Source organism: Phalacrocorax carbo, chromosome 1 (genome assembly GCF_963921805.1).
Source record: "Phalacrocorax carbo chromosome 1, bPhaCar2.1, whole genome shotgun sequence".
Classification (NCBI taxonomy): Eukaryota; Metazoa; Chordata; class Aves; order Suliformes; family Phalacrocoracidae; genus Phalacrocorax; species Phalacrocorax carbo.
Genome location: NC_087513.1, coordinates 153,431,406 through 153,455,402, shown reverse-complemented (window position 1 = coordinate 153,455,402; position 23,997 = coordinate 153,431,406). Strand labels below are relative to the sequence as shown.

Below are 23,997 nucleotides of genomic sequence, written 5' to 3'. Positions count from 1 at the left end.
CAGTTCTGAGACAATTTGAACCAAGCAAATTAAATCCCAAGCTGAGCAGGAGATAGGCTGTAGAGTGCAATTAAGAAGTTGGAGCAGCAGCTTGCATCCTCTGAGTTAGAGCAGGCTGAATGTCTGCTAAATTCTTCCTAGATGCCATAAGGAATCACCCTGTAGTCTTCTCTTCTTCTGAATAATGAGGGGCACTTTGGGAAACCCTGCATCAGGCTGATTAGACATAACCCGACTCTTGCATTTCACAGCCTGGCAAGCAAATGTTGTGAGGGCTGGTCATTTATAAATAAAACGGTCACCTGTCAAACTTCCATGAGAGTTAAGAATCAGCGCTAAAGAAAATGGCCAGTTTCATTCCAGGGGCCCTCAGTCATTTGGCCAGCCATGTCCTCAAGGATTTTAAGTGAAAGTGAGTCCAGAACAGCAGCAGCACCACCAGCCTCTTCACAAATTTGGGAAAATAATGTGAAATATTAAGAAATTGCATGCGTTTTCCAAGGAAAAAGATATCACGGCTCATTTCCTCTTCAGACAGCCAGAGCCAAGATTTGCCTTGCCCACTTAGAAGCAAAATTATATGAGATACTTTAATTTTTATCCTGTGTAATTCAGTTCTGATTTGTGCATGAAAAATTCAAGGGAAGAGTGAAAAATGTCGGTGACTTGATTCCTCCCCAGGAGCTAAGATGAAGTTAGCAGATTTCTCTAACATGTTCACATGGAACACATTTCAGCAACAGATGCATAACCCGTGGTCTGTCTATCAGAACCACTTCCTACCAGGTAACAACAGAGGAGTCGATACAGTGCCCTGTTTTCCCCTTTTGAGGATGCTTTGTACATCTGAAAGATGTGCAAAACAAAAGTAATCTAGGATTGCATCAAGCTTGTGCATTTATTGGTGGCTTATTAAAAATTAATTCATTGCTGTAAATGAATGCTAATAACAAATTAGTAAAAACTTTTTCTTTTCTTCTCGTTTTTTTACACAAATAGTTTTATTACAAACTTGAATTATTAAGAAATACACATAAAAGAAATTACACAAAGGCCTTGGCATTTGCAAAAATCTTTTGGTATTTGCACGGTAATAGTCTATAAAACACTTTTGCACCCAGATGTGCTCAAACAACGGTATCATTGCATAGAAATTATTTAGAAATATTTCCGAGGCCACTTTGAAGAATCCTTTTGGCACAATATTAAAAAAATTAAGGCCTTATACTTTTCAAAATCAAGTCATTCAGTGTATGAGTAGTGTTTAAAACCCTGAAAAATATTAAATACAGAATAAAGACTATAAGCTCAAAGCAGGATTTACTATAATAAACACAAATAGCTATTAACCTGGGTTCAGTCTCTGCAGCTTCAGCATTGAAACGGCCTATGTAAAATGAACATTTCACATCATATTTTGGCCTTTAACATTTAATTCATGACACTGAAAAGAAGAGAACTTTTGTAAGCTTCTTTTTGAAATGATAAACTCAGAGCTTGATTTGCCTAAGGGTTGATATCTATATAAATTACTAAAATATTTATATATATATTTTTTCTTGACCATTGCTGGATCATTCTTTATTCCGCAGGAAAGTTTGTTCTACTGCATAAAGAAGCTGCATAGTACCAACATAGCAGAAACATGTACTTGCCTGTTTGGGGAACCAATTTGGCAATCTCCTCCAGATGTAGTCCCATTAAAACCAGTAGCACTAAAGACTACAAACAGAAGCAAAGGTTTGCAGGATGGCACTCTACGTTGTGAAAAAGATGGTTATGTGTTGCTTAACCACAGTCTGTAATCCCAGAACTCTTTTTTACATTAGCATTTCTTTGTACAGGAACAATAAGTACATACCCAAGAGTCTGGGATTTTGAGACACCTAGATAACGGTAACAACAAACTTATCTGGGGAAGAAAAATGAATCTAAATATATAATACAAGAATGAGAAAGGGTGGTCAAACAGTATAAGGCAGAACTGCATACCTCCTAGCACCTTTGCATTTTTTTCTGGATAAATGCGGACTTTTTGTTCTATCAGTGCATTGCATTTATATAAAAAATACATATATTTAGATCAAAAGTGCCATTTGGCATGTCAACATTTGAAGCTTATCTTTGTTGCCTCTTTTCTTCTTCAGCAAGGACAGGGCCAGTAAAGCAGTGTGTGTTAGTTATGCAACTTCCTAAAAGGCACTTTACTGTTTTCATATTGGACAACAATGAGGTACATATGATATATGTCTAGGCTTCATTGCTGTTAAACGAATAGCACCATATTGTGTGAAATTAGTCGAAATTCAAAAGTCATTATGTTTTTCTCATACAGACTTGACAACGGCTAACATTTGAGCGCAGATCCCCTGCTTTCAAAGTTGAGGGAGTCGGTTTCCTGTTAAAAATAAATAAAGAGAAGTCCCATTAGTAATTGTTGATACAAGCAGCTGGTTTTCAGGTTTGTAATCGACAACAGCAGCTCTGCATGCAGCCAAGTGCCTCTTTATGCTGTGCATCATGACAGTGTCCCTGAGTTCTCCAATGTATGTTCATGTTCGGGTTTGGTCACAAACTATCACAAGATTAGTTTTAAACATTGTCCACTTCCGTTACTTCAGAATTCAGTTCTGTCACGAGGCTGAAGGTTTTCTTAACCCGAAGACACTACCTGCTTAACCAGCAGTTTGAAAACACGCTGGGAATTTGGGTAGTAAAAAAAAAATTAGGCAAAGAAACTGAAGCCATTTGACTGTTGGTGAGTTTCTGCTAACTCTTGTGACTTTACATAAAAATGAAAAGACAGCAAAAGAAATTCTGTGATGTCATATAGAAAGACAAAGCAAACTCTTTAGTCCCTAACCTATCATAGGGAGTTACTCCTAGCAACTGGAAACAAAGCATTTTCAGACAAAAGTGTGCTTACGTTTAAGGCTTTTCTTTAAAAAGGATTATGAGTTTATAGGAAACTGAAGAGTATTTGTGAGTTATGATAGTAGGACAGGTCCCCTGATCTGGGATTATTTTATTAGAGATACAGTTTGCAGCCAGAAAAGGGTATGAAGCTGACAGGTCTCTGGGTAGGTCTCAATGAGTACAAACAACTGTAGTGCTGACTCCTCTAAATTTTCCCCTGACCAGCTTTCCTCTCTACCAGGGAGCCAGTGCTTACCCCACTGTTGGCAAATGGGCTCTTTCGGTAGTAGCTTTTCTGGCTGATGAGATTATCACAGCCCCAGTTATCATCAGTCCCAGTGCGCAACTTTTCTACCTACTCAGTTGACAACTATCTCATAGACGAACAGTCAAAACTGGCTAAACAACTTGCTTAATTTTGACTAAGGCAGGCTAAGGAGCATTCACAGATCTAGAAGACATGAAGAGGTGAAGGCTACCAGATGAAGGGTACAAGGAGTGGCAGCCTGGACTGCTGTGGATGAAGATGCTCGCCAGCACTCCAGAGGAATGACTGCTAATCAGGTGAGCTACGCAGACCTGGGAACTGGTCTATATGCTAACCAATATAATAAAATTCATATGGAACAAAAATGTGTTGAAAAATACTTATGTGCAGGAGACCAGAACAAAGCCTACTATCACTTAATTCCTGAAATTAGAACCTCAGCAGGACTGAAGAAATGCCTAAGGCCTCTGCTTTCAGCTGCATTTTATTCAGACATACTTCCTCCAACATTAGGGAAAGGTAAATAATTGTTCAGCTCACTTAGTTCAACACCTGCACTAATTTCAAGTGGTTCTATTATGCGTTAACATCCATGAGGGAGAATGTTATATTCTAACTTAATTTCAATCAGTACGTCAACCTACCCCGGCTACAACTCAGTGAATACAATCAAACACAGTGGAAATGCAAACATTGCTAGATTATTCTGAAAAGCAAAATACCAGGTACAAATGACACATTGTAAACACTAATGGAAGATGCATTCATTAATTCTCCCAAAAGCTATTATTTTTTTTTCTTCTTGTTATGAAAATCATTAACTGCATATACTAATGAGGCTGGGGCACAGCCAATACTTGAACTATGTATTATAGTCAAACAATACTTCTCTTATTCAAGTGACAAGGCTTGGCTGAGTCTTAAATACTGATAAATAAATCATGAACTTACTTGAACATCTCATTCCTCTCTATAGTGGCAAGCCAGAAGCTGTAAGCATTTGCATAATAATTGCAGGTGCCCCGGCCATGGCATTCAATGAAGGGAGCGCTGCGAAACTCCTCTAGGCAGGAACCAGGAGACGCCAGGGCCTGGCCAGAGCCCTCCGCACCAGCACTGGTGTGCTAAAAAAATGCAAAAGCATCAGTCAGAGGGGGACTCTTTACCTCTTCTGCTACAACACCTATTAAGATTTTTGCACAAATATTTCTTCACATGCCTCTCCCTTACTCTGTTGTGTCGGTCTGCTGTTTTGTCCCTCATCTCAAAGGGGGAGCTAGAAGGTGGAGCTGAAGGGCTCCAGTGGTGGCACTGTGCCCTCTTGCTTAACAGCATCGCAACACACCAGCAACGTCAACTTCAGGGCAGCTGTATGCACAGAAATCCTTCAGGACTGGCAGTAGGACCCAAGCTATCTCTCTCCTAGCAGCAGGCCCAGGCCAGGTCTCTGGCCCAGGAGTACAAACGGGTAGGGTTTATATCCAAATAGCTTAACCCAATTCCTGCCCCACATGACAGTGGCCTCTCTCCCGCTGCTGAGTGCTAACAGCTCTGAATCTATACTGTTTCTCAGACCATGCCCAGACCTTGCCTGGGAGAGTTGCTGTTGATATAGGCTGTGAGCATGACAGGAAGCATGCTAACAACTAACCACGTTGGAGGAGTACAGAGTGGCTGCTCCAGGCCACTCCTCGGCCCCATTTATTTTACTAGTATAGATACAGCTGAAGAAACTAGATAAAAGGTCAAAATGACATTTGAAAACTGAAGGCTTATTCATCAAAAAATGGGAAGAAGACAGGCACTGTTATGCTACCACTCTAGGAAGCTACTGCAACATAGATGTAGTAGGACAATGGAAACTTATGCTTATTTCCTCATTTATTCAGCCCTTGGATCTGGTGTTGGAGCTGCAAAAAAGAGCAGACTGTGTGCATTTCCCCAAAAGTGAACAACTAAGTGCTATCACATTATTCTCATTTAGTAATTAGCCATAATCTTTTTAAAGCCACCAGAAAGGGTAGAGATCTAATGTCCCCCTAAGGCCTGAAGTGACGTAGTCAGATATTAACTTTCCCAGACAGAAGTGTAAATCAAACGCCTCAAACAAACGTGTTTCTCAGCTCAGAGCATGCCTTGTGCACTTACCATGACAAAGGAGTAACCAATCCAAAGCGAACTCCAGCCTTCAGGACATGGTGGTATTTGAATTGTTTGACTGTGAACAGCTATTACCATAGCAGGAGCTTCACACACAGAGCATCTAGAAAGACCAAAACATGAATGAGCTGCATGCACTTGAGCATTATTAATTCTTCCTTTTTCAGAAGTTACTTTCTTTAAGGAATCTTGAATTAGAAAATGTTGTCACCTTCAGAAACAAAGGAAAATAAAAATGTTTCATTTAGAAAAACAACCAACTGGTTCTTCTTAGAATTTTTTGCTCATTTACTTAGGGACAGCTTAACTATTAAGTCTTGTTCCTATTAGTCTTCCTATGAGCAAAGTACAAGAGACCTTTAATCTGAATATTTAAATGTCTTTGTCTTTTTCTAGTCCTATTTGTGCTGTAGTTTCTAAAAGTGCTCAATGTCATGAACGTGAGAGGCAAATAGCCAAACACTGTAACTCAGCAAGTATCACTTAAAAGTGGCGTACTGTGATCAGAGACAAGTAACTGCAATTCATCATCCTAAATGTAGCCCTGAGTGACTTCCAGAGAGAAAGCCATCTCCCTGGAAAATGTCTTATGAAGGTAATCGCTGCTAATCTAACCTAATGCAGACTCTTCCCCATGCATTTTCCTTGAAAGTAGCTTTTATTTACATTTGTGGTCTTTATCTCCAGTAAGAGATTTCTACCAAAGTAACTTGAACAATGAACTTGGAAACAACTCTTCAGAAAGCTATGCAGCACCAGTTCTTTTACTTTAGATAAATTCACTGTATCTCAGAACTGCGAGGTTACTGAATAATCTAATGTGCCTTCACAGAATAATCATTAAAAATGTGGCTTGGGCTGGAAATTTCAATATGTGAGCTGGTAATAAGGAATTTGGTAGATATAATCCATTTTTTTCTTGTACAATTCCTGAATTGGCTACTGTAGTTAGCAATGATGAAAATGATTCAAAACAGATACTTAGAACTAAACAGTCTGATTCCTATTATCAGCGTGGGGAAAAGAATCAAGAGCAAAATGGATTAAGTTGGATTCTGGAAAATGCACAGAAGCAAAGGAATTCAGAATGAAAGCCTTCTATTTCTGACTTCTGAAGACTGCTTTCATACCTACTGCCTTCATCTTTAGTGCAGAAGCAAGATAGTTATTTTAAGAAACACATCAGTGAAAGAGTAAGTTAAAAGAAGAATGTAAAGCTGCCACTATTCTTGGAGCTCTGCTTTGCTTCAAGAGATTTCTGGTATTGCAGTGGAAGGCCTTACATGAAAAGAAGTCCCATGACCCAAGGCAGCAAGCGGTACTCCTACACCTTTTCACTTTTGGGCAGGAAAAACTGTTGGTTTAACAGCCTCAACTAATAAAATATATTGAAAGAATAGTCTTCTCAATTCCTTGCTGGTTTTAAAAAAGTGTATTACCATTATCTCATTCTCTGCTATGACTAAAAGGAGAAAAACCCATATACACACACATGTACACATATACATATATATATATATATACACACACACACATTTTTATGGTGCAAAAGCTATTCTATATGCATAAGATAAGGCAAAATGGTGGGTACCTCCATGAACAAGAGTTTCAAAAGTGATTGTTAAAGGTTGTTTTGGGTGCTTGATCAGGGATGGCATAAAAGCAACATGAATTTCAGAGGTTGCTCACCTCATTTTTTCCGAAAGTCGAGCCCCTTCCATTCACATCCAATGAACAACAAACTATAGTCTCTCTTGAGAATCTTGCCCTCAGCCTACCCACTCATTTTCAAGGCATACCAATTTCTATGGCACTGAGCCAAAAACAGAGTACAGAGTACTACCGCAGGCACAAGATGGATTTTATTATGCAAAATAAATATCAAATGTTTTGCAGAAGAGCCAAATAGTTTTTTGAATATACCAAGATGTCAAGACTACAACCTACTGATGATTTGAGTTGTCCTTTCTCTTGGGTGGTATATACAGACATGAGAAAACAGTAACAGCAATCTCCGCTCCCATTTGCTTTACATGGCAGCAAGAGGGGTCAGCAAGAGCTGATGCAGATTAGAAGCAATGATAGGAATCATAGTAGTGCCTATACCTAATGATTATAATTTAAATTATAAGTTGGAGATTCCCTTGTCAGATTCTTATCTAACGACACTGGTACAGTTCACCACACTTCCTCACACCTCTGCCTTCAGCACTGGGCATATTAGGCCAGGCTAGTTTTTGCTAATGGCCTTAAAATTAAAAATGGACCAGAAGTTCAACATGTTGGATTGATGTGGATCCAGTATGTCTGATATAAGTGCCACACTTCATACTATCTGAGACTCTGGAATTATTAAAAAAAGAGATGATTGATTTTGCAATTGTTTCCTTTAATTCAGACAGTAATGGCTGTATTCAAGCAGAACGTCCAAAACAATGCAAAAAGCCTGGCAGTCTAGTGTATGATAAATAATGCCACCATTTTTAAACAAAAGGAAACTGAGCCCTAAAAAGGTTCTAGCTATGGCTAGTCATAAAAATAATTGTTTCGGACAAGAATTGTGAATAAATTCAAAACTTTTTCTCCTCCAAAGTCCATCATAGCTTTTGCAAAACATCATTTCAAAGTAAATCATTTCATTTCAATTAGACTCAAAATAGACTACTCTGTTTGGGTTTCCCCCAACGTGGATTTATTTTTGATCAAAGTCTAAACTGAAAACATGCAGTCTTTGAAACATTTCATCAAAGGAACTCAAACTTTAAATTTAAAGGCAGAAAATAAAAATATACAGACTAAAAGCCTTTTCCAAAAAAAAAAGAAGTACAATACGCACTTTTCACAGGCACTTTTCATTTGACAAATACAGCAGAACTGAAACTGTACCTGCTGATGAATGGTCTGATATTATCACCAGTGATAGGAGCCATACTCATTGGCATGGGTTCAGGAGTGGACAGCCAGTAGGAATAGTCATTCCTTGATGCAAAGTTACATACGTTGTTGATATTGCAGAATAAGAAAGGCATGGTACTAAATTTACGAAGACAGCTTCCTGCCGTGCCTGAAATGTTAAGTGAAAAGTTACTTGTTAACCCATTTTTGTTAAACCATTGCCAACTGCCAAACAAGTATTCCCAGGAGCAGCTAAAAAGCAGATGACACTTGCTTTGGAGGGCCCAGTTTTCTCAGAGGAAGTGACTTCTCTTAGCTTCATAAGGAAGGAACAGGGCAAGGCAAGGAGTAGTCCAGCCTTGCCTGTAGAATTATGGAATAACTTAGGTTGGAATAGACCTCTAGAGGTCATCTATCCTAACCCCCTGCCAGTTAGATCAGGTTGCTTGGGTCCATAGCCAGTTGACTTTGAGTATCTCCAAAGACAGAGGTTCAACAGCCTCTCTGGGATCCTGCTCCAGTGTTTGAGCATCAGCATGGTATAAAAGTTTTTCTTCTCATACTTGTGCCCATTACTGCTTCTGTCACTGAGCCCCTCTAAGAAGAGTTTGGCCTCATCTTCTCTACCCCTCCTGTAGCCAGCTGTAGCCAGCAATAAAGACCTCCTCCTAAATTTCTGTTAAGGCTGAGCAAACCCAGTTCCATCAGACTGTCTAGACCCTACTAACCATCTCAGTAGCCAGCTGTCATATTCACTGCAGTATATCACTGTCTTCCTTGTTCTGGGAGGCCCAAGACTGGGCACAATATACCAGATGTGGTCTCACAACTGCCAAACAGAGGGGAGGAATCACTTCCGTCCATCTGCTGGTTGCACTTTTGGAAATAGATCCCAGTAGGTTGGGCAGTGGGGAATGGGGTACTTGTTGCAGGGGCACACTGATAACTCTTGTTCAGTGTTGCTCACCAGGACTCCCAGGTCCTTTTCTGCAAAGCAGCTTTCTAGTAGTCTGTATTGCTGCTACTGGAAATAGAAGTCAGTCCCCAGCCTGTTCTGTTGCACGAGGTTATTTCATTCTAGGTGTACCCCTTTGCATTTGCCTTTACTGAACTTCTTGAGGTTCTTCTCAACCGTCTTCTCCAGCCTGGCCAGGTGCCTCTGAATGGCAGCCAGGTCCACTAGGGAATCAACTGTTCCTCCCAATCTGGCATTACCCACAAACCTGCTGAGAGTGCACTCTATCCCGTCACCCACATCATTAATAAATTCATTAAAGAGTATTGGCCCAGTACTAATTCCTGAGGGACATCACTAATCAGCAACCACTACTGAGACTTTGAACATCTATCACCTCCCTCTGAGCCTGATGGACCCACCAATTTTCTACTCCTCTTATCATCTACTTAGCCAGCCAATATCTGGCACAATAGTGTAGTCACTAATTTGACTACAAAGATACTATGGATGACCACGTCAAAATCTTTGATAAAGACTTTCTTAAATGAATTGACACTGTTTCCACTACACACCAGACCATTATTTGTACCAACCTAGAAAGTAAAATAAAGCACCAGCCAGCCAAGAATAATCACACAGATTTGTTCAATACAGTTCTGTGAATGACAGAAACATTTGGTTTGTAATAAGTCTAACTGAATTCTAACTGGGTCTCTGCTTACCCAGATCTTGGCCATGTGCTCTTTCATTGCCTTGTACATAAAGCAAGGAGTATCCATGGTAAATCAGCCTTGTTCCAAATGGACATGATGGTTCTTCAGTGGTTTGACTGTGTCTGGTAACAAGGAAGCCATGAGCAACAGATGGTGCACCTGGTGGGCCCATAGCGCCAGGCAAACCTTCAGGGCCAGGTGGACCAGGGAATCCTCTGGGACCTACAATACAGAGAGTCTCCTTTTATCTCTACAGACAGCAGTACTCTGCCTACATAACTAAAGAAGTGAAATTAGATACATTCACTCCTAATCTCTGTTATCTTTCTATGAAGGAGTCAAGTCTTGAAAGAACTCATGGGCTTACCTGGGGGACCATAAGGACCAACTTCTCCTTTTTGCCCAGGTTTACCATCAAACCCTGGACTACCAGGTGGTCCAGGTACACCTGCAGGTCCTGTTATTCCTGTTGAAAAACAAGGAAGAGTTATTACTGGACACTACTTCATATTAGTGCTGACTTTTTGGCTTTTAATGCAGTTTAGCACAGGCACACCTCAGCATAAACTAAACTCATGCAGATTTAGTGTGCATATTTCAATATCTAGAGCACATATGTGGGTTACACAAGGCAAAGTGATTATACTAAAGCAGAACAGAGAAATAAGCAGAGAGCATGCTTCTAAAATAACTAGCATTTGCCTGGAATATCAAACGGAAGGGCAGCAATCTCTTCCCTCTCTGCTTATCATATGAGTCAATCAAAAATACACCATAAAAAGTAGGGCCATGAACAGTGGGAAAATCAGTATTCTCTTAGCTTCTTCGCAAACAGGTTTTCATACACAGACTATGCCTTCCCTTTACCAATTTCTAGGAATGCTTTGAGTCTTATATAAACTCAGTAACTGTGATTTTGGGAAAAAGAAGTTGGCACCATCAGTACCACACCAACATTTCTGTGGCACATCAGAAGCTTAGGACAGTCACAGCTGTCCGTTTCCTGATCACTCAAAAAGCAATATTGTGTTCATGTATTGAACTGATTACTAGAGAAGAGCGACAGATCCCATACAAGCTGTGTTCTGTCACTGAAATTACTTCATAGCTATTTCCTAACGGATTGCATTTGCAGAGTTGTAACCCCACCTTCAAGAGCAAACTTCCGTATCTATTATATTAAATAGAAAGAAGATATTCATTATATTCCACCATAATTCCCCATCATCTTCTCATAAAACATCAGGAACAAAGATTTCCCATTGAATCTTAATAGCTTTAGAACACCTCTGAGCTCTCACTCTCTATGTCCTGTCATTCTGAAGGACACGTGTCCTTGTGCCAGCATTTCATTTGTCTTACCCTTTGCTCCATTCTCTTATTCTCTGATGTGTTTAACTTTAGCAGTTCACCTTTTCTTTATAAAAATTGCAATGTCTGGACTAAGAGATGAAATCTAAGACTATGGAACAAGCTTCTTCAGGAAAGACTTTCCACTCCAAGATCAAGGTGTTTTTCCTGATGCTTGTCTTCTCCCAGAGACAGACCATAATTAAATTTGGATTCAACACTAAAGACAGAAGATACCTTAACAAATACATTCTGGGGAAAGGATGAGCAGTGTGTTGCAAGTCATTCTGCTTACTGCTAATCTCAGATACTGAAGTGATGACTGCCGAGTGACAGCCTATAAGAAAAGGACTCTCTTTCTCATCACTGACACAATTTAAGTGGTTTATAAAAAGCCGGATAATATTATACCAAAAATCTTCTAGTGTCTAGACTGCCATCGGTCTATTTTTATATTACTTAAAAGGTATTTTTACTGGCAAGTTAGAAACTCTCACCTTGCTGTCCTTTGGGACCTGGAAGTCCTGGGAATCCTTTGAGACCAACTGGTCCTACAGGGCCGGGCAAGCCAGGATCCCCTTTAATGAGCTGAAAAGCACCTGGCGGGCCTGGTGGGCCTTGTAAACCTGTCAAAGTTAACAGAGGAAATCAGCACATACTTAATACTGCACAATAAAAAAGTGAGAAAACAATTTACCTTGTATTGCCATTTATGTAGTCAGAGGACAGAGCCTGTATCTACAAGATATCAACGTGTCCAAGACTTTATATGTGCATTGAGTAGGGTCATACTTGTTACAAAGCCAAACCTCAAGCTGACTGAGGGTAGAACACAATAGGGTTCAAAGCACAATGGGGGAAACAGCCTGGGCTGGGCCTCTGCCACTGACAAGCCTCTGGTAACACATAAGGAGCTGCACATGCTGCTGCTGAAAACCATATTGCTACCTCCTACATTCCCATCTCCCATCAGACAGGACAGAGCAGGCCCACAGACATAGCTCTGACCAGAAGCATTGTGACCAGGGTGTGCAAACAGGGAGTGGCATCTGTTGGGGGTGGTACTGGCAGTTTGCACAGCAGTTTGCTCAGAAGAGCTGCACACTCTGCCAGTTATCAGGCTGCTGTCTGCTCTGCTCACCAACAGGCTTAGGCTGCAGGCCTGGCAGTCATACCAACTTAACTGATGGCTGTGCAAGCCTACTTAGAAGCTTGAGGTGTCCAGGGAGTTAGAATTAGAAGGATGACATCTTTCAAAAGAATTACCATTTTTTAAGTGGACTTTTTTTCTGTGGTAAGGTCACAGGGGACTGTGACCTGCAGAAAAAAAATGGTGTCCACCACCACAACTGCCAGGCTGAGGCTGAAATCCAAATGGAAACACTATAGCCTATCTGGAGATGACATCTCCACCCAAACAGACCTCCTAAGAACTGAAATAGCTGTCCAGCTGTTTCATCCACAAACAGCAAGTATGTGGATGCCACCAAGCTGAGCGGTGTACTCAATACGCCAGAGGGAAGGGATGCCAACTAGAGGGACCTTGACAGGCTTGAGGAGTGGGTGAATGTGAACCTCATGAAGTTCAACAAGGCCAAATGCAAGGTCCTGCACCTGGATCAGGGCAGTCCCCAATATCACTACAGACTGTGGGATGAAGGGATTGAGAGCAGAGGACTTGGGGATACAGGTAGATAAAAAATTGGACATGAGCCACCAATGTGCACTTGCAGCCCAGAAAGCCAGTCGTATTCTGGGCTTCATGAAATGAAGTGTGGCCAGCGGGTGGAGGGAGGTGATTCTCCCCCTCTACTCTGCTCTCATGAGACCCCATCTGGAGTGCTGTGTGCAGCTCTGGGGATGCCAGTACAAGAAAGACATGGACCTGCTGGAGCGGGTCCAGAGGAGGGCCATGAAAATTATTAGAGGGCTGGGACACCTCCCCTATGAAGAAAGGCTGAGAGAGTTGGAGTTGTTCAGCCTGGAGAAGGGAGACCTTATTGCAGCATTTCAATATATAAAGGGGGCTTATAAGAGACAGAGGGAGACTTTTTACCAGGGTCTGGAGTGACAGGACAAAAGACAATTAATTTAAACAGAAAGAGGGTAGATTTAGACTGGACTTAAGGAAGATTTGTTTTTACAGTGAGGGTGGTGAGACACTGGAACAAGTTGCCCAGAGAAGTTTTGGGTGAACGATGTGGATGCCCCATCACTGGAAATGTTCAAAGTCAGGTTGGATGGGGTTTGAGCAACCTGATCTAGTGAAAGGTGGCCCCTGCCCATGGCAGAGGGGTTGGACTAGATGATCTCTGAAGGCCTTTCCAACACAAACCATTCTATGATTTTATGGTTCTAGGATACCATTTGAAGATTCTAATAATGACAAAACCTCAGTATTGATTTTTCAGAGCAGGAGATAAATACATTCATTCTCTACCTAATACTTTAATCTGAGCATTCAGATGCTGACACCATGATATCTGGTTTCATAGTCTACCTGTTTACACTGAATAAAAGGGAGAGGGAGGTATCCATTGATTAGTCCCAAATAACCATTTTAACAACAACATCTGCAAAAAAACCCAAATCTTTGTATACCTTTAGATCCAGGAAGACCTTGGTCACCTCGCTCACCCTTAAGGCCCGGGAAGCCAGGAGATCCTTTTGGACCTGAAGTCAAAGGAAATATTTACAAAAAAATTTAAAAAATTTCTTGATTTGGAAGGATATGTGCAGAATAATCATGTATGACTCCATGATCATGTAAGGGCCATGGCTTTATTTGCTCAAGTACTTTTTAACTGTTCACAAGAACAAGATAGAAATAACAGCACTAAGTCACCAAAGAAATTATGACTGAAAACAAATTTACTTTAATTAATAATATCCTTCTCTAAATTATAAGGATTAATTTTTTCTATTAATAACTGCATTTTTTTATACATGTGGTGTTTTCATGTAGCAGCAATATAATCAACAATGGGGGTACACTGAGCCCGTTTTTCATCAGTTACAGCTATAACATTTATGTCTCCAATTCTCAAGAAAGTCTTGAAGATTCTTGACTGGTAATGTCTAAACAATTGATTTTACATCCACCTTTTGAAGCAAGTGCACACTTAAAATTGGCAAAGCAAGAAAACAGGCAAAAGGCAAAAAACTTTGAGAAAAATCTAGATGTTCTTGTATGCTTTGTGATGCAGTTTTCAATAATTTGTAACTTAGAGTCAACATTCTTGGAGCATCTTTGAGGATATGAAAGAAGTATCTTTGCATACTTCTTGGGAATATGGTAAATTTTCTTCTCACCTGGAACGCCTGGAACTCCTGGAGGTCCCAGATCACCCTTTTGACCAATATCTCCTGGTAAACCAGGACTACCCTGTATAAAAGAAAAAGTGAAGTATAGTTATCCTACACTATTAGGATATGACTCAAATAGGCTGTATAATTTTGGAAAAAAGATTTTGAAAAAAAATTAATGAGAGAAAAGCCATTAAGTTTAAGAATGGTTATTCTCTACCATGATTAGATGAGAAGCTTCTCTTACAGGAACAAGCGTAACACCTTATTCTCACTAAACTATTTTTTGCCTTACAAAGATACTCGATCAGAGTAAGTTCTCACTAACAGTGTAGCTAATAAAAAGGTTCTCAACCATAGACCATATTGTTATGAAAAACATCAGTAAGCACAAATAACAGCAAATACTAATTTCAGTGCAGCCCCAGCAGGTGGTTGCTAGTTAGATGATTAAATGGGCTAATTCTAGACGGCAGCTGATTTGAAAACTTCTGCATTCACATGTGGAATGAAATTAAATGTACTCAACAACTTATAATCCTCTCAAGATTTTTACTTTTCAACAAGGCTAAAGTACTCAAGGACTTAAACACTTCAAACACAATGCAGACTGCTCCTTCTGTCTTCACTATTATAAATTACTCCCCTGAAATTAATGGTAACAAGTTCATTGTAGCCTCACTTCAAGGCAAACCAAGCACATATTTCAAAAGACACTGTAAATAATCATGTAAATTGCTGCCAATTTCCTTTTCTTCTTTTGTCTGTTGCAGATCATCTGTGAAAGGCAAAAATCTAGAGTTTCTTCCTGGCTGAAGCAATATGGCAGTGATAGTCCCCTCTATAATAAAATGTGGAACACAGGTGGAGGAAAGAAACAAAATTCCTTTGCTAAGTAACTTACTGTCATGGTTTTAGCTGGGATAGAGTTAATTTTCTTCACTGTAGCTGGTACAGTGCTGTGTTTTGGATTTAGTACAAAAATAATATTGATAACACTCTGATGTTTTAGTCATTTAGTTGTAGTGCTTACACTAGTCAAGGACTTTTCCAGCTTCCCATAGTCTGCTGGGTGCACAAGAAGCCGGGAGGGGAGGAGGAAAACCCCAGACAGCTGATCCAAAGGCATATTCCATACCATATGACATCATGCCCAGGTTATTAACTGCGGGGAGTTGGCTGGGGGAAGCAGCAATCATGTCTTGGGGACTGGTGGTGTCACTCGGTGGGTGGTAAGTGGTTGCATCACTTGGGTTTTTTTCGCCCTGGGTTTCATTTCTATTGCTCATTATTTTTCTTTTCATTATATTATCATCACCAGTATTATTATTATTATCATAACAGTTATTATTATTACTACCTTTATTACTATTACGATTTAATTTTAATTATTAAACTTTTCTTATCTCAACCCATGAGTTTCCTTGCTTTTGCTCTTCTGATTCTCTACGCCATCCCACGGGGGTGGGGGGAGTAAGCAAGCAGCTGTGTGAGGCTCAGTTGCTGACCGGGGCTAAACCACGACACTTACTGATTAGAGTTTGGTACATGTGAATTGAGTACTCCATGAAAAATCATACCAACAGTAGGATTCATCTCATCATATTTGGAGAGCAATAGAATAGACACACACAGGTGTGATTTTTCATTTGATGTAAGTTGGATGTTTATATTAAGGTGAGAAGAGTGGCTCCCTACAAATGTTTAATTCTTTCCACTGATTACAAAGGGAGAAGCGATGACTAGCTCAAAAATGGATGCCAACAGTGAGACTTCAAAAGTTCAACAAAAGAAATGCTACCCTTGGAGTGGTAAGGGAAGTATTAATGAAGCAAGGTTCCCTGGTTTCCTTCAGTCACATAGTTACAGCATGCAGACTGTTTAAAGAAATGTCCTCTCTTTGTATCATAACATGTAGCACAAAACAGGAGGGCTAACATTTATTCAGAAGACAGTCACGAGTCAGACAATCTCATTACAGCAGGTTTTCTTAATAACATTTTTTTTTAGTTTATAATTATAAAATGGAATTATTTATGAGAGGAGTTTATTGGAAGCTTTCTGTCAAAATACATTTTCCACAGCAGTATGCAGTTTCTTAAACTTTTTTTTCCCCCCATCAGATATAGCTTGGCAAACAACATTTTGTTTTGGATCTGTTCCAAACAAAATAGAATTATTTCAGTTCATGAAAATGATGAAAATGTTTCTTTTCTCATTTCAACATTAAAATGCACAGAAAAACCCATGGGATTTGTATTTCACTGTCTGATCTCCACATTCACTTTTTCTGGATAGGATTCTTAGACAGGCTGTGTCACCCATGTTCTGATATAGGTACAGGTTACCATGTAGCTGGAGACCTGTATGAGCAACTGAGCTGTAATCAGAGCAGTAGCCTGTCACATTGGGGAGGATGAACACAACAGAAATCCATCTTAGTATTATCACCAGAGGAACCTTAATATTGAAATAACTCTCACTGGAGCATTTCACACTGAGTTAGCAACCCTATACTATGCATTGTGTCTCAAGGGTAGTAAAACATTTTCTTCTGACTGAAGACATGGAATCAAAATCCTTTGGCATTTCCCATTCTTGATGAACAAACAGTCTTGGGCTGGAATATCAACTGGCGAAAAGCTTTAAAATTTCCTGGGGTACAGAAATTTAGCTTTCTGCAGAAGTACTGCAAATTCTTAAAATAGGGAAAATATACTGGAATGTTATTTTGAAATTTGCTACCTTCAAGGCTGGTATGGTACGGTATGGTTTGGTATGGTATGGTTTGGTTTCAAAGACAAAAAGGCACAGTCAAGATCTAGTGTCAGAACACTGAAGCAAATCCTTAATGTCTCTGTCAAATGACTCCTGGATGCAGAAAAGGATGCAGTAGATCTTTGCATTATCAAGAATAATGTGGACCTTTTAAGTCCACTATCAGTATCCTGCTTTTCACATCAGGACCTTATTCTAGAGTCTTCCTTCATTTGGTACGCTAGGAATTGTAGAGTCATACCTTCCTACTTTCTTATTCATTTTTTCCATAAATTTTATTATTCTTATTTTCTCAGCAGGAAAGAGAAAATGAAAAGTTAAAATATAGAGTGCATATTTCAGTGTGGAAAAGGCAGCAGACACTCTGAGAGAAAGAGCATAAAAGACCAAGTATTCTGGGTGACTCTCCTATTCTACTGCACTGTCCCTAATATACACAAAAAGGACTGTTCTAGATTAGTGAAAATGAATAATATATGACAATGTTGTATTAATAGCATTGCCTGTTTGTAATTCTAAATCAGCAGCTATATTTCATCACTGACAGTACTGAAAGTACATTTTATTTGAAAGGTTTCATAACAAAACTCAACTGTCAGGTATTTTCAGAAGGCAATTTATTGTGAAATATGCAACCTTTAAAATTAACTAATAATGCATTTGCAGGATTTATGGATGTGCTGAAGCCATCCTGTACTGTTAATACACTGTAAATTATATTCTGGGTGTTGTATGTTACCACTCACTATCTATAAATTTCTAATAAGTTCATTAGCTCACTGGGACTTATTGGTATGCAGCCTTTAAAAGGAGAGAATTGAAATGTTTTCAGACTGACTTTTCATCGTCAACAGTGAGTCCAAAGGTACTTTCAGCATAAAGTATCATTATTTTGAACATGAAACACCTATGATTAATATACCCATTAATTACAAGCAGCAGCTTTCAGCAAATCTGGAGTGTATGGAAAGTAACTTACTGGCTGCCCCTGGAAACCCGGATCACCTTTGAATCCTGGACCCCCAGGAGTCCCAGGCCAGCCACTGTTCCCCTGCTCTCCTTTGGCCCCTTTCAGACCTGGGGGTCCTGGCGGCCCTGTTGGACCTGGTAAACCTACAAACCGGAAGAGAGTATTTAATGGCAAAATTTGTTCAGAGCAGTACCGATGGAGGATGAGCTGGCTCTATCTACAGATGGGTAGAACCAAAATAATTACTGTAACAACATTTCAAGAAAATAAGTAGGCGAATATGTTGCAGGGAGGTCCATATGCCTCCCCATCTGACTGGACATCTATCATTTATCAGCCTGTGGCTGATGGAAAATATTGGAGAGTTTTCTATACGTGCAGTACAAACAGATGGTATGTTATCAGGTATGACGATGCTAGAGGCATACTGCAGCTCTTCTCTACTCTCCTCCTTAACCTCTAGCACAGGGCCACTGCCAAGGTAAGGTCATGCTGGGCCATTTTTAAACACATTAACACTCCAGGACATAGGAACATACAGCCGTGGCTGCCTTGAAACAGTAGCTGAAGTCTAGAGGGAAACATGGAAATGGGAGGCAAACTTCTCAACATCAGAAAGACTTCTGGACAAAATCAACTGCCTCAGGACATAAAATCAGCCTGTTCTAGGACATAATGCCAAACTGCCTATGAAGGGGAGCTTCCCTTTGATCTGTGAGAAGAGGATAAATGAGGATAGGCAATACTGATTATATTATTAATTAATTAGGTGAGCTTTGATTGACAGCAGTACTAATACTACAGACAAAGAATTACCTGGAAGGCCAGGCTGGCCTTGGGGTCCTCTGTCTCCTTTAGGGCCCTCAATTGCACTTCCTGGTAGCCCAGGAAGACCTTGGCTGCCCTTAGGGCCTGGTGGACCAGCATATCCTGGTTCTCCTTTCAGGCCTGGGATCCCCGGACTGCCTGGGGATCCTGGAAAACCCACATCACCTTTTGCACCTAAGATTTAAAACAACCCCAAAACGTAATTAGAGAAAGGATCACTACCACTGAAACCTTTGGCATTATTATTCACTATAGTGAACTTTATTTCTTAAGAAAATATTGCCCTTGGCTTTATACATTTGTGTAAAAATGCAAAACTTTAGAAAAACTGTATTATTCTCCACGACATAAAGCACGAGGAAAAGAGTAGTTTGACTGACATATCTTTTCTTAGCTAAACTGATCACTGGGCTATTTTAATTCACTCTAAAAATAGATGAACATTCAGCATCTCTCTATCAGTCCTTCCACACGGAATATAAAGCCCCCAAACCATTACTCCATTACAGTTATTATTGTCATAGCTGTGTAATGAATGTTTTGCTTGACTAAGCACAAAAGGACTTGCTCCTGGAGAAAAAGGGAATATTTTTTTAAACTAAGATCTAGATTTAGATACTTAGTACTTACTTTGAGGCCTGTACAAATAGTTACCATTGACAATTCAGTCAAATTCAAGATCATGATTGAGCAAAAAGAATATAGATTAGCTGGTTAAGTACAACAATATGAGAAATAAAATGTATAAAGAACACTATCCCTGGCTCTTTGCCTAAACAGAACAGGGTCTTTCAATCATGGGCTTGTTTTTTTGGAACTACAATACATTTGGAACACAAACAATGTTAGCTGGATATCTATTTACTCTAAAACCAGATATTTTTAAACGAGCTATGCTGACAAAATGACACAGATGGGTAAGGTGAAAAAAGTGCTCTACATGCCTTACTGTTCTCTAGCATTGGGGCTTTCTCAGCAATTAATGACTGTTAATTATTCTGAGATGGTAAATAAAACATATTCTAAAATTCTGGTTTATCACTTTTGATTGCCCACGTTTCCTGTATTTATAGAATGAATGAGTGAGGTAGGGCATTGATATTTCAAGCTATATAAGTTCTTCAAAATCCACCATGTGATGTTAATTTCATAGATGGACTAGTTCAATCCTTCTTCTTTTCTGGATGTTTAAAACTGAAAATCCTTTAATTGTACACAATTTCCTTTACCAGCAGCAGTTTGATATTTTTTCACTACTGCATCTATTGCAGTCTAGTGTCTAGGGCATACTTATTTCATAAAATGGAGCATGGTGCATTACAGACACCTTGAACAAGCACCAACTCAAGCCAATCAAACCGTTCTCACAGCATAGTGTAGTGACACACTTGGTGAAGACCAAAAGTGGTCTTGAAATTGTGATAGGTATGTGCCAGTATCCAAGCTAATAAGTCCTGAGTCCAGGTAATAACCATTTTCAGTAAGATCTCATCAGGTCTCTGCCATCTTTTGCATCTCTGCACCATGCTCCTGGGCATAGCTTAGACATGCTCTACTGAGCTATACAGAATAACTATTTTAGCAGTGAATAAAATTCCATCTGGGCTACACAACTGACTCTGGTGAAAAATTTACTGCGGTATCCCGGCCACAAAACTACTGTCTTTAGCTGTCTGGTGCACAGAGCCTCACTAGGCTTTGATTCTTGCAAAATTAGTAGGAAAACAGTAATACTTGGAGTCAAAAGCACAGCACACAAATACAGAAGTTATTTATATTACCTCATCACAACACAGCTTGCAGTAAATACCACACTATGAATAATTACCTATTTTAGGGCATATCTAACTCATGTCCAAGATGCTGCCACTGTAACAGAAATTAGTATTTGAGACTCTCAGAGTTTCTGCCTGCTCTGAAAAGGTATAGCATGTAAGAGAATGAAATAGAAAGTATGTCTGAATTATGCTTAGAGTATGTCGGGAGGGAGATTTGCTTGTTTAAAGAAGTGTTTTACCTTTATCTCCCTTTGCACCAGGAAACCCTGGGAGTCCTCTACCTGGACTACCTGTAGTATAGAGACAGCAATAAATCAGAATATGGCACAGTACTTAAATTTAACCTGTAATGAAGAAAACTCTATTAAGCAAATATAAAACCTAAATAAATGGTTTATGCAAAAACTCTTCAGGGCAGAGACTGTCTTTGTTATGTATTGGCATTGTGTCTAGCACAATGGGTCCTGTATGACTGAAAACCCTAAGAAAAGGCAAGCCTGCACCACTGTTTCACAGCTAAGTTGCAGAGTGAAATTAATTCCTAAACACACCAATTCTTTAAAGTATTGCCAGCTTTTGTGAAATAAATTCTTTCAGGATTACACTGATTAAACGCAATCGCTCATCTACATGATTTGCTTTACAATGATGGATGATAGTAGTTTGCAAGACACCACACTAACTTTGTTTTCTAAGGTTCCATCCCAAGTACCTCAAACCCGGCACACCCCTCTACCAGCTGCTTTTATGTATCCTGTCTCTGTGCATTTTTGTACCCCATAAACTTAACATGACAGTCACAGTACCTTGTTCACCCTTTGCACCAGCTGCACCCGGAATTCCATCATAACCTGGTTCACCCTTCTGTCCTACGGAACCAGCAGGACCCGGAACGCCAGGTTCACCTGAAAAATCATTGTCATTTTCATTTGACCTGTGAAATCATCAGACTCCTTTTTACACATTTCTTTCCTCTAAAGAAAGCTTAACTTATTCTGTTGTTCCCACAGAGACCAAGCAGATACTGAATGATGACTTCAGTGTGACTTTTCTTTGAGGTTGCTTCTGAATTAAACCAGTGTGAGGCAGGGCTCAAGTATTACAGATTTTGACATAGCTAATTATCATGAATCTCTGAGTTCAGAGTGCAGGAACTCCAGCAAAGACTTGTGAATAGCACAGCCCATGTCCAATGACGTGATGTGTCCCGCAGCTAGCAAACTAAGAACACAAGGCTCCAAGTTCAAAAATGGCGTTATACTCATAACTCAATGGAGTCACTCTCCTCCCTACTCTATTTCAACATCTGTGTAATGACGCTCATGTGGTTATTCAGGTTTGGGCCCGTGGATCAACTTTATTGTTTCTAAATGAACTCAGAAGCAACAGAACTAATGGCTATAGCAATGACCAGTCTTGTGGAAAGTGGTAAGATCTCTTCCACGCACAGTGCGAAAGAAGTATTAGCCCCACACTACACTGACTCAAATTTACCTGGGAAACAGCACTGTCTTTTTTGCTTATCAAGTGAACAAATGTACCAGGAAATATCTGAGCCAAAACAAATGTAGAATGCCACAGTCTTTGTTTTTGCCACTGCCTGGAGGTGAACAATACTTCAAGTAGCATTTGTGTTTTATATTTCTTTTCTACCTGGTTCTCCTTTTAAACCTGGAATGCCACTTAAGCCAGGAAGTCCTTTTTCACCCTTTTCTCCATGGCGGCCAGGGCTCCCTAAAGAAAGGAAGAAGACATGGGTTTACACGGGGGATATTTGGTATAAGTTTCACATTAAATTTTCACTGCAATTTCTGTTTTATTAAAGCATAAACACTTGCCTGGAAATCCTGCCATGCCAGGGGATCCTTTGGGACCTGGGGCACCCGGCATTCCAGGAATTCCTGCACTACCCTTTTCACCCTTATCTCCAGATAAACCTGGACTACCCGTTCTTCCTGGTTCTCCCTAGAAGAAGCAGCACACATTATAAAATCCACACATTAATTCTAAAACAGCTTTTTCTGTTTGCAGTGGTAGACAGCACCCCTCTTATCCATCAGACTTATAAAGCATTTCGTTCTTTTTCCATTTAGAAACAATGTAATTTAGGATTAAATCTGGCATTATATTCCACTATCAGAATTATTGACTTTTCTAGCAGTTGCTTAAAGCCTGCATATGAAAATTAGTAGTTTTCTATGTATTTTTATGACCATTTTTACAAAGTCTTTTCCAAATTAGCCTCTTAACTTATTACACTTAATCATCTTCAAAAAAAAAATTTTTTAAATCTTCAGCAAGTTTGCTACCAAATTAGTAAGTTTGATTTTTACACTTTTTACTTATAAATTCATTATTACTGTCATTGTATAGCTAGAAAAGGAATGTAAAACAAACGAGAATCCTATTAGAATACTTTTAGAGATTAAATTAACTTTACAGACAGTATTAATACAGTTTTCTTTTCAGTAATATCTGAGCATTTTATAGTATTTCTCAGCTTCCTAGTATCTCCGTACAAGTACAGAAACACTTCCAGTGTGATTATTTGCTCTGTTTGTAAGGAGCTCTTTTCACTTTCTTTACTTAGTATTTTTAAAAGTTCTTCCCCCCTCCCCCTGCCCATTTCTACCACTGTAAATTAGCCTATTTTGAAGAGACAGAATACATAAGAACCCTGGAGATAACTGTCCCATCAAACAGAAAGCATCTAAACCTGCACATATGAAAAGCTTTCACATTTCTCATCAGGTATTTAAATGAGCATAACAGAAAATATAATAAAATAGCTTAAAGACCAAAGGCATCTTTTCAAAAGAGGTGCTTGGTAGAGACAGACAATTAAATCCTTAGGGGTGTAAGTACCTTCTCACCAGGAGACCCTGGAAAGCCAATTCCAGGAAAACCTGGTGCTCCTTTGTCTCCTTTTTCACCTTTTTGCCCAGGGAACCCTGGTGTGCCTGGTGAACCTGGTACTCCCGGCAGACCCTTTTCTCCAGGTGTTCCTAGTAAGAGAAAAGGAAAAATGGGTGTATCAGAACTAGTGATACCCTAGCAGTGTTGACAATGATTCTTCA

At 39.6% G+C, this 23,997-nt stretch overlaps 1 protein-coding gene across 1 annotated transcript in view; it reads right to left on the bottom strand.

The window, feature by feature from the left end:
• Positions 1–874: 874 nt before the first annotated feature.
• The window catches only part of COL4A1 (collagen type IV alpha 1 chain), a 131,116-nt gene continuing 107,993 nt past the window's right edge, over positions 875–23,997 (bottom strand). Inside the window, exons 37-52 of the mRNA XM_064440396.1 lie at positions 23,786–23,925; positions 22,755–22,885; positions 22,574–22,650; positions 21,727–21,825; positions 21,160–21,210; positions 19,131–19,316; positions 18,324–18,457; positions 14,573–14,645; positions 13,862–13,933; positions 11,758–11,886; positions 10,278–10,376; positions 9,920–10,132; positions 8,231–8,408; positions 5,333–5,447; positions 4,136–4,308; positions 875–2,398 (exon numbers count right to left, since the gene is read on the bottom strand). Of these exons, the coding sequence (XP_064296466.1) occupies positions 2,317–2,398; positions 4,136–4,308; positions 5,333–5,447; positions 8,231–8,408; positions 9,920–10,132; positions 10,278–10,376; positions 11,758–11,886; positions 13,862–13,933; positions 14,573–14,645; positions 18,324–18,457; positions 19,131–19,316; positions 21,160–21,210; positions 21,727–21,825; positions 22,574–22,650; positions 22,755–22,885; positions 23,786–23,925 (1,952 nt within the window). The 3' untranslated portion in view covers positions 875–2,316. The remainder of the gene's footprint in view (positions 2,399–4,135; positions 4,309–5,332; positions 5,448–8,230; positions 8,409–9,919; positions 10,133–10,277; positions 10,377–11,757; positions 11,887–13,861; positions 13,934–14,572; positions 14,646–18,323; positions 18,458–19,130; positions 19,317–21,159; positions 21,211–21,726; positions 21,826–22,573; positions 22,651–22,754; positions 22,886–23,785; positions 23,926–23,997) is intronic.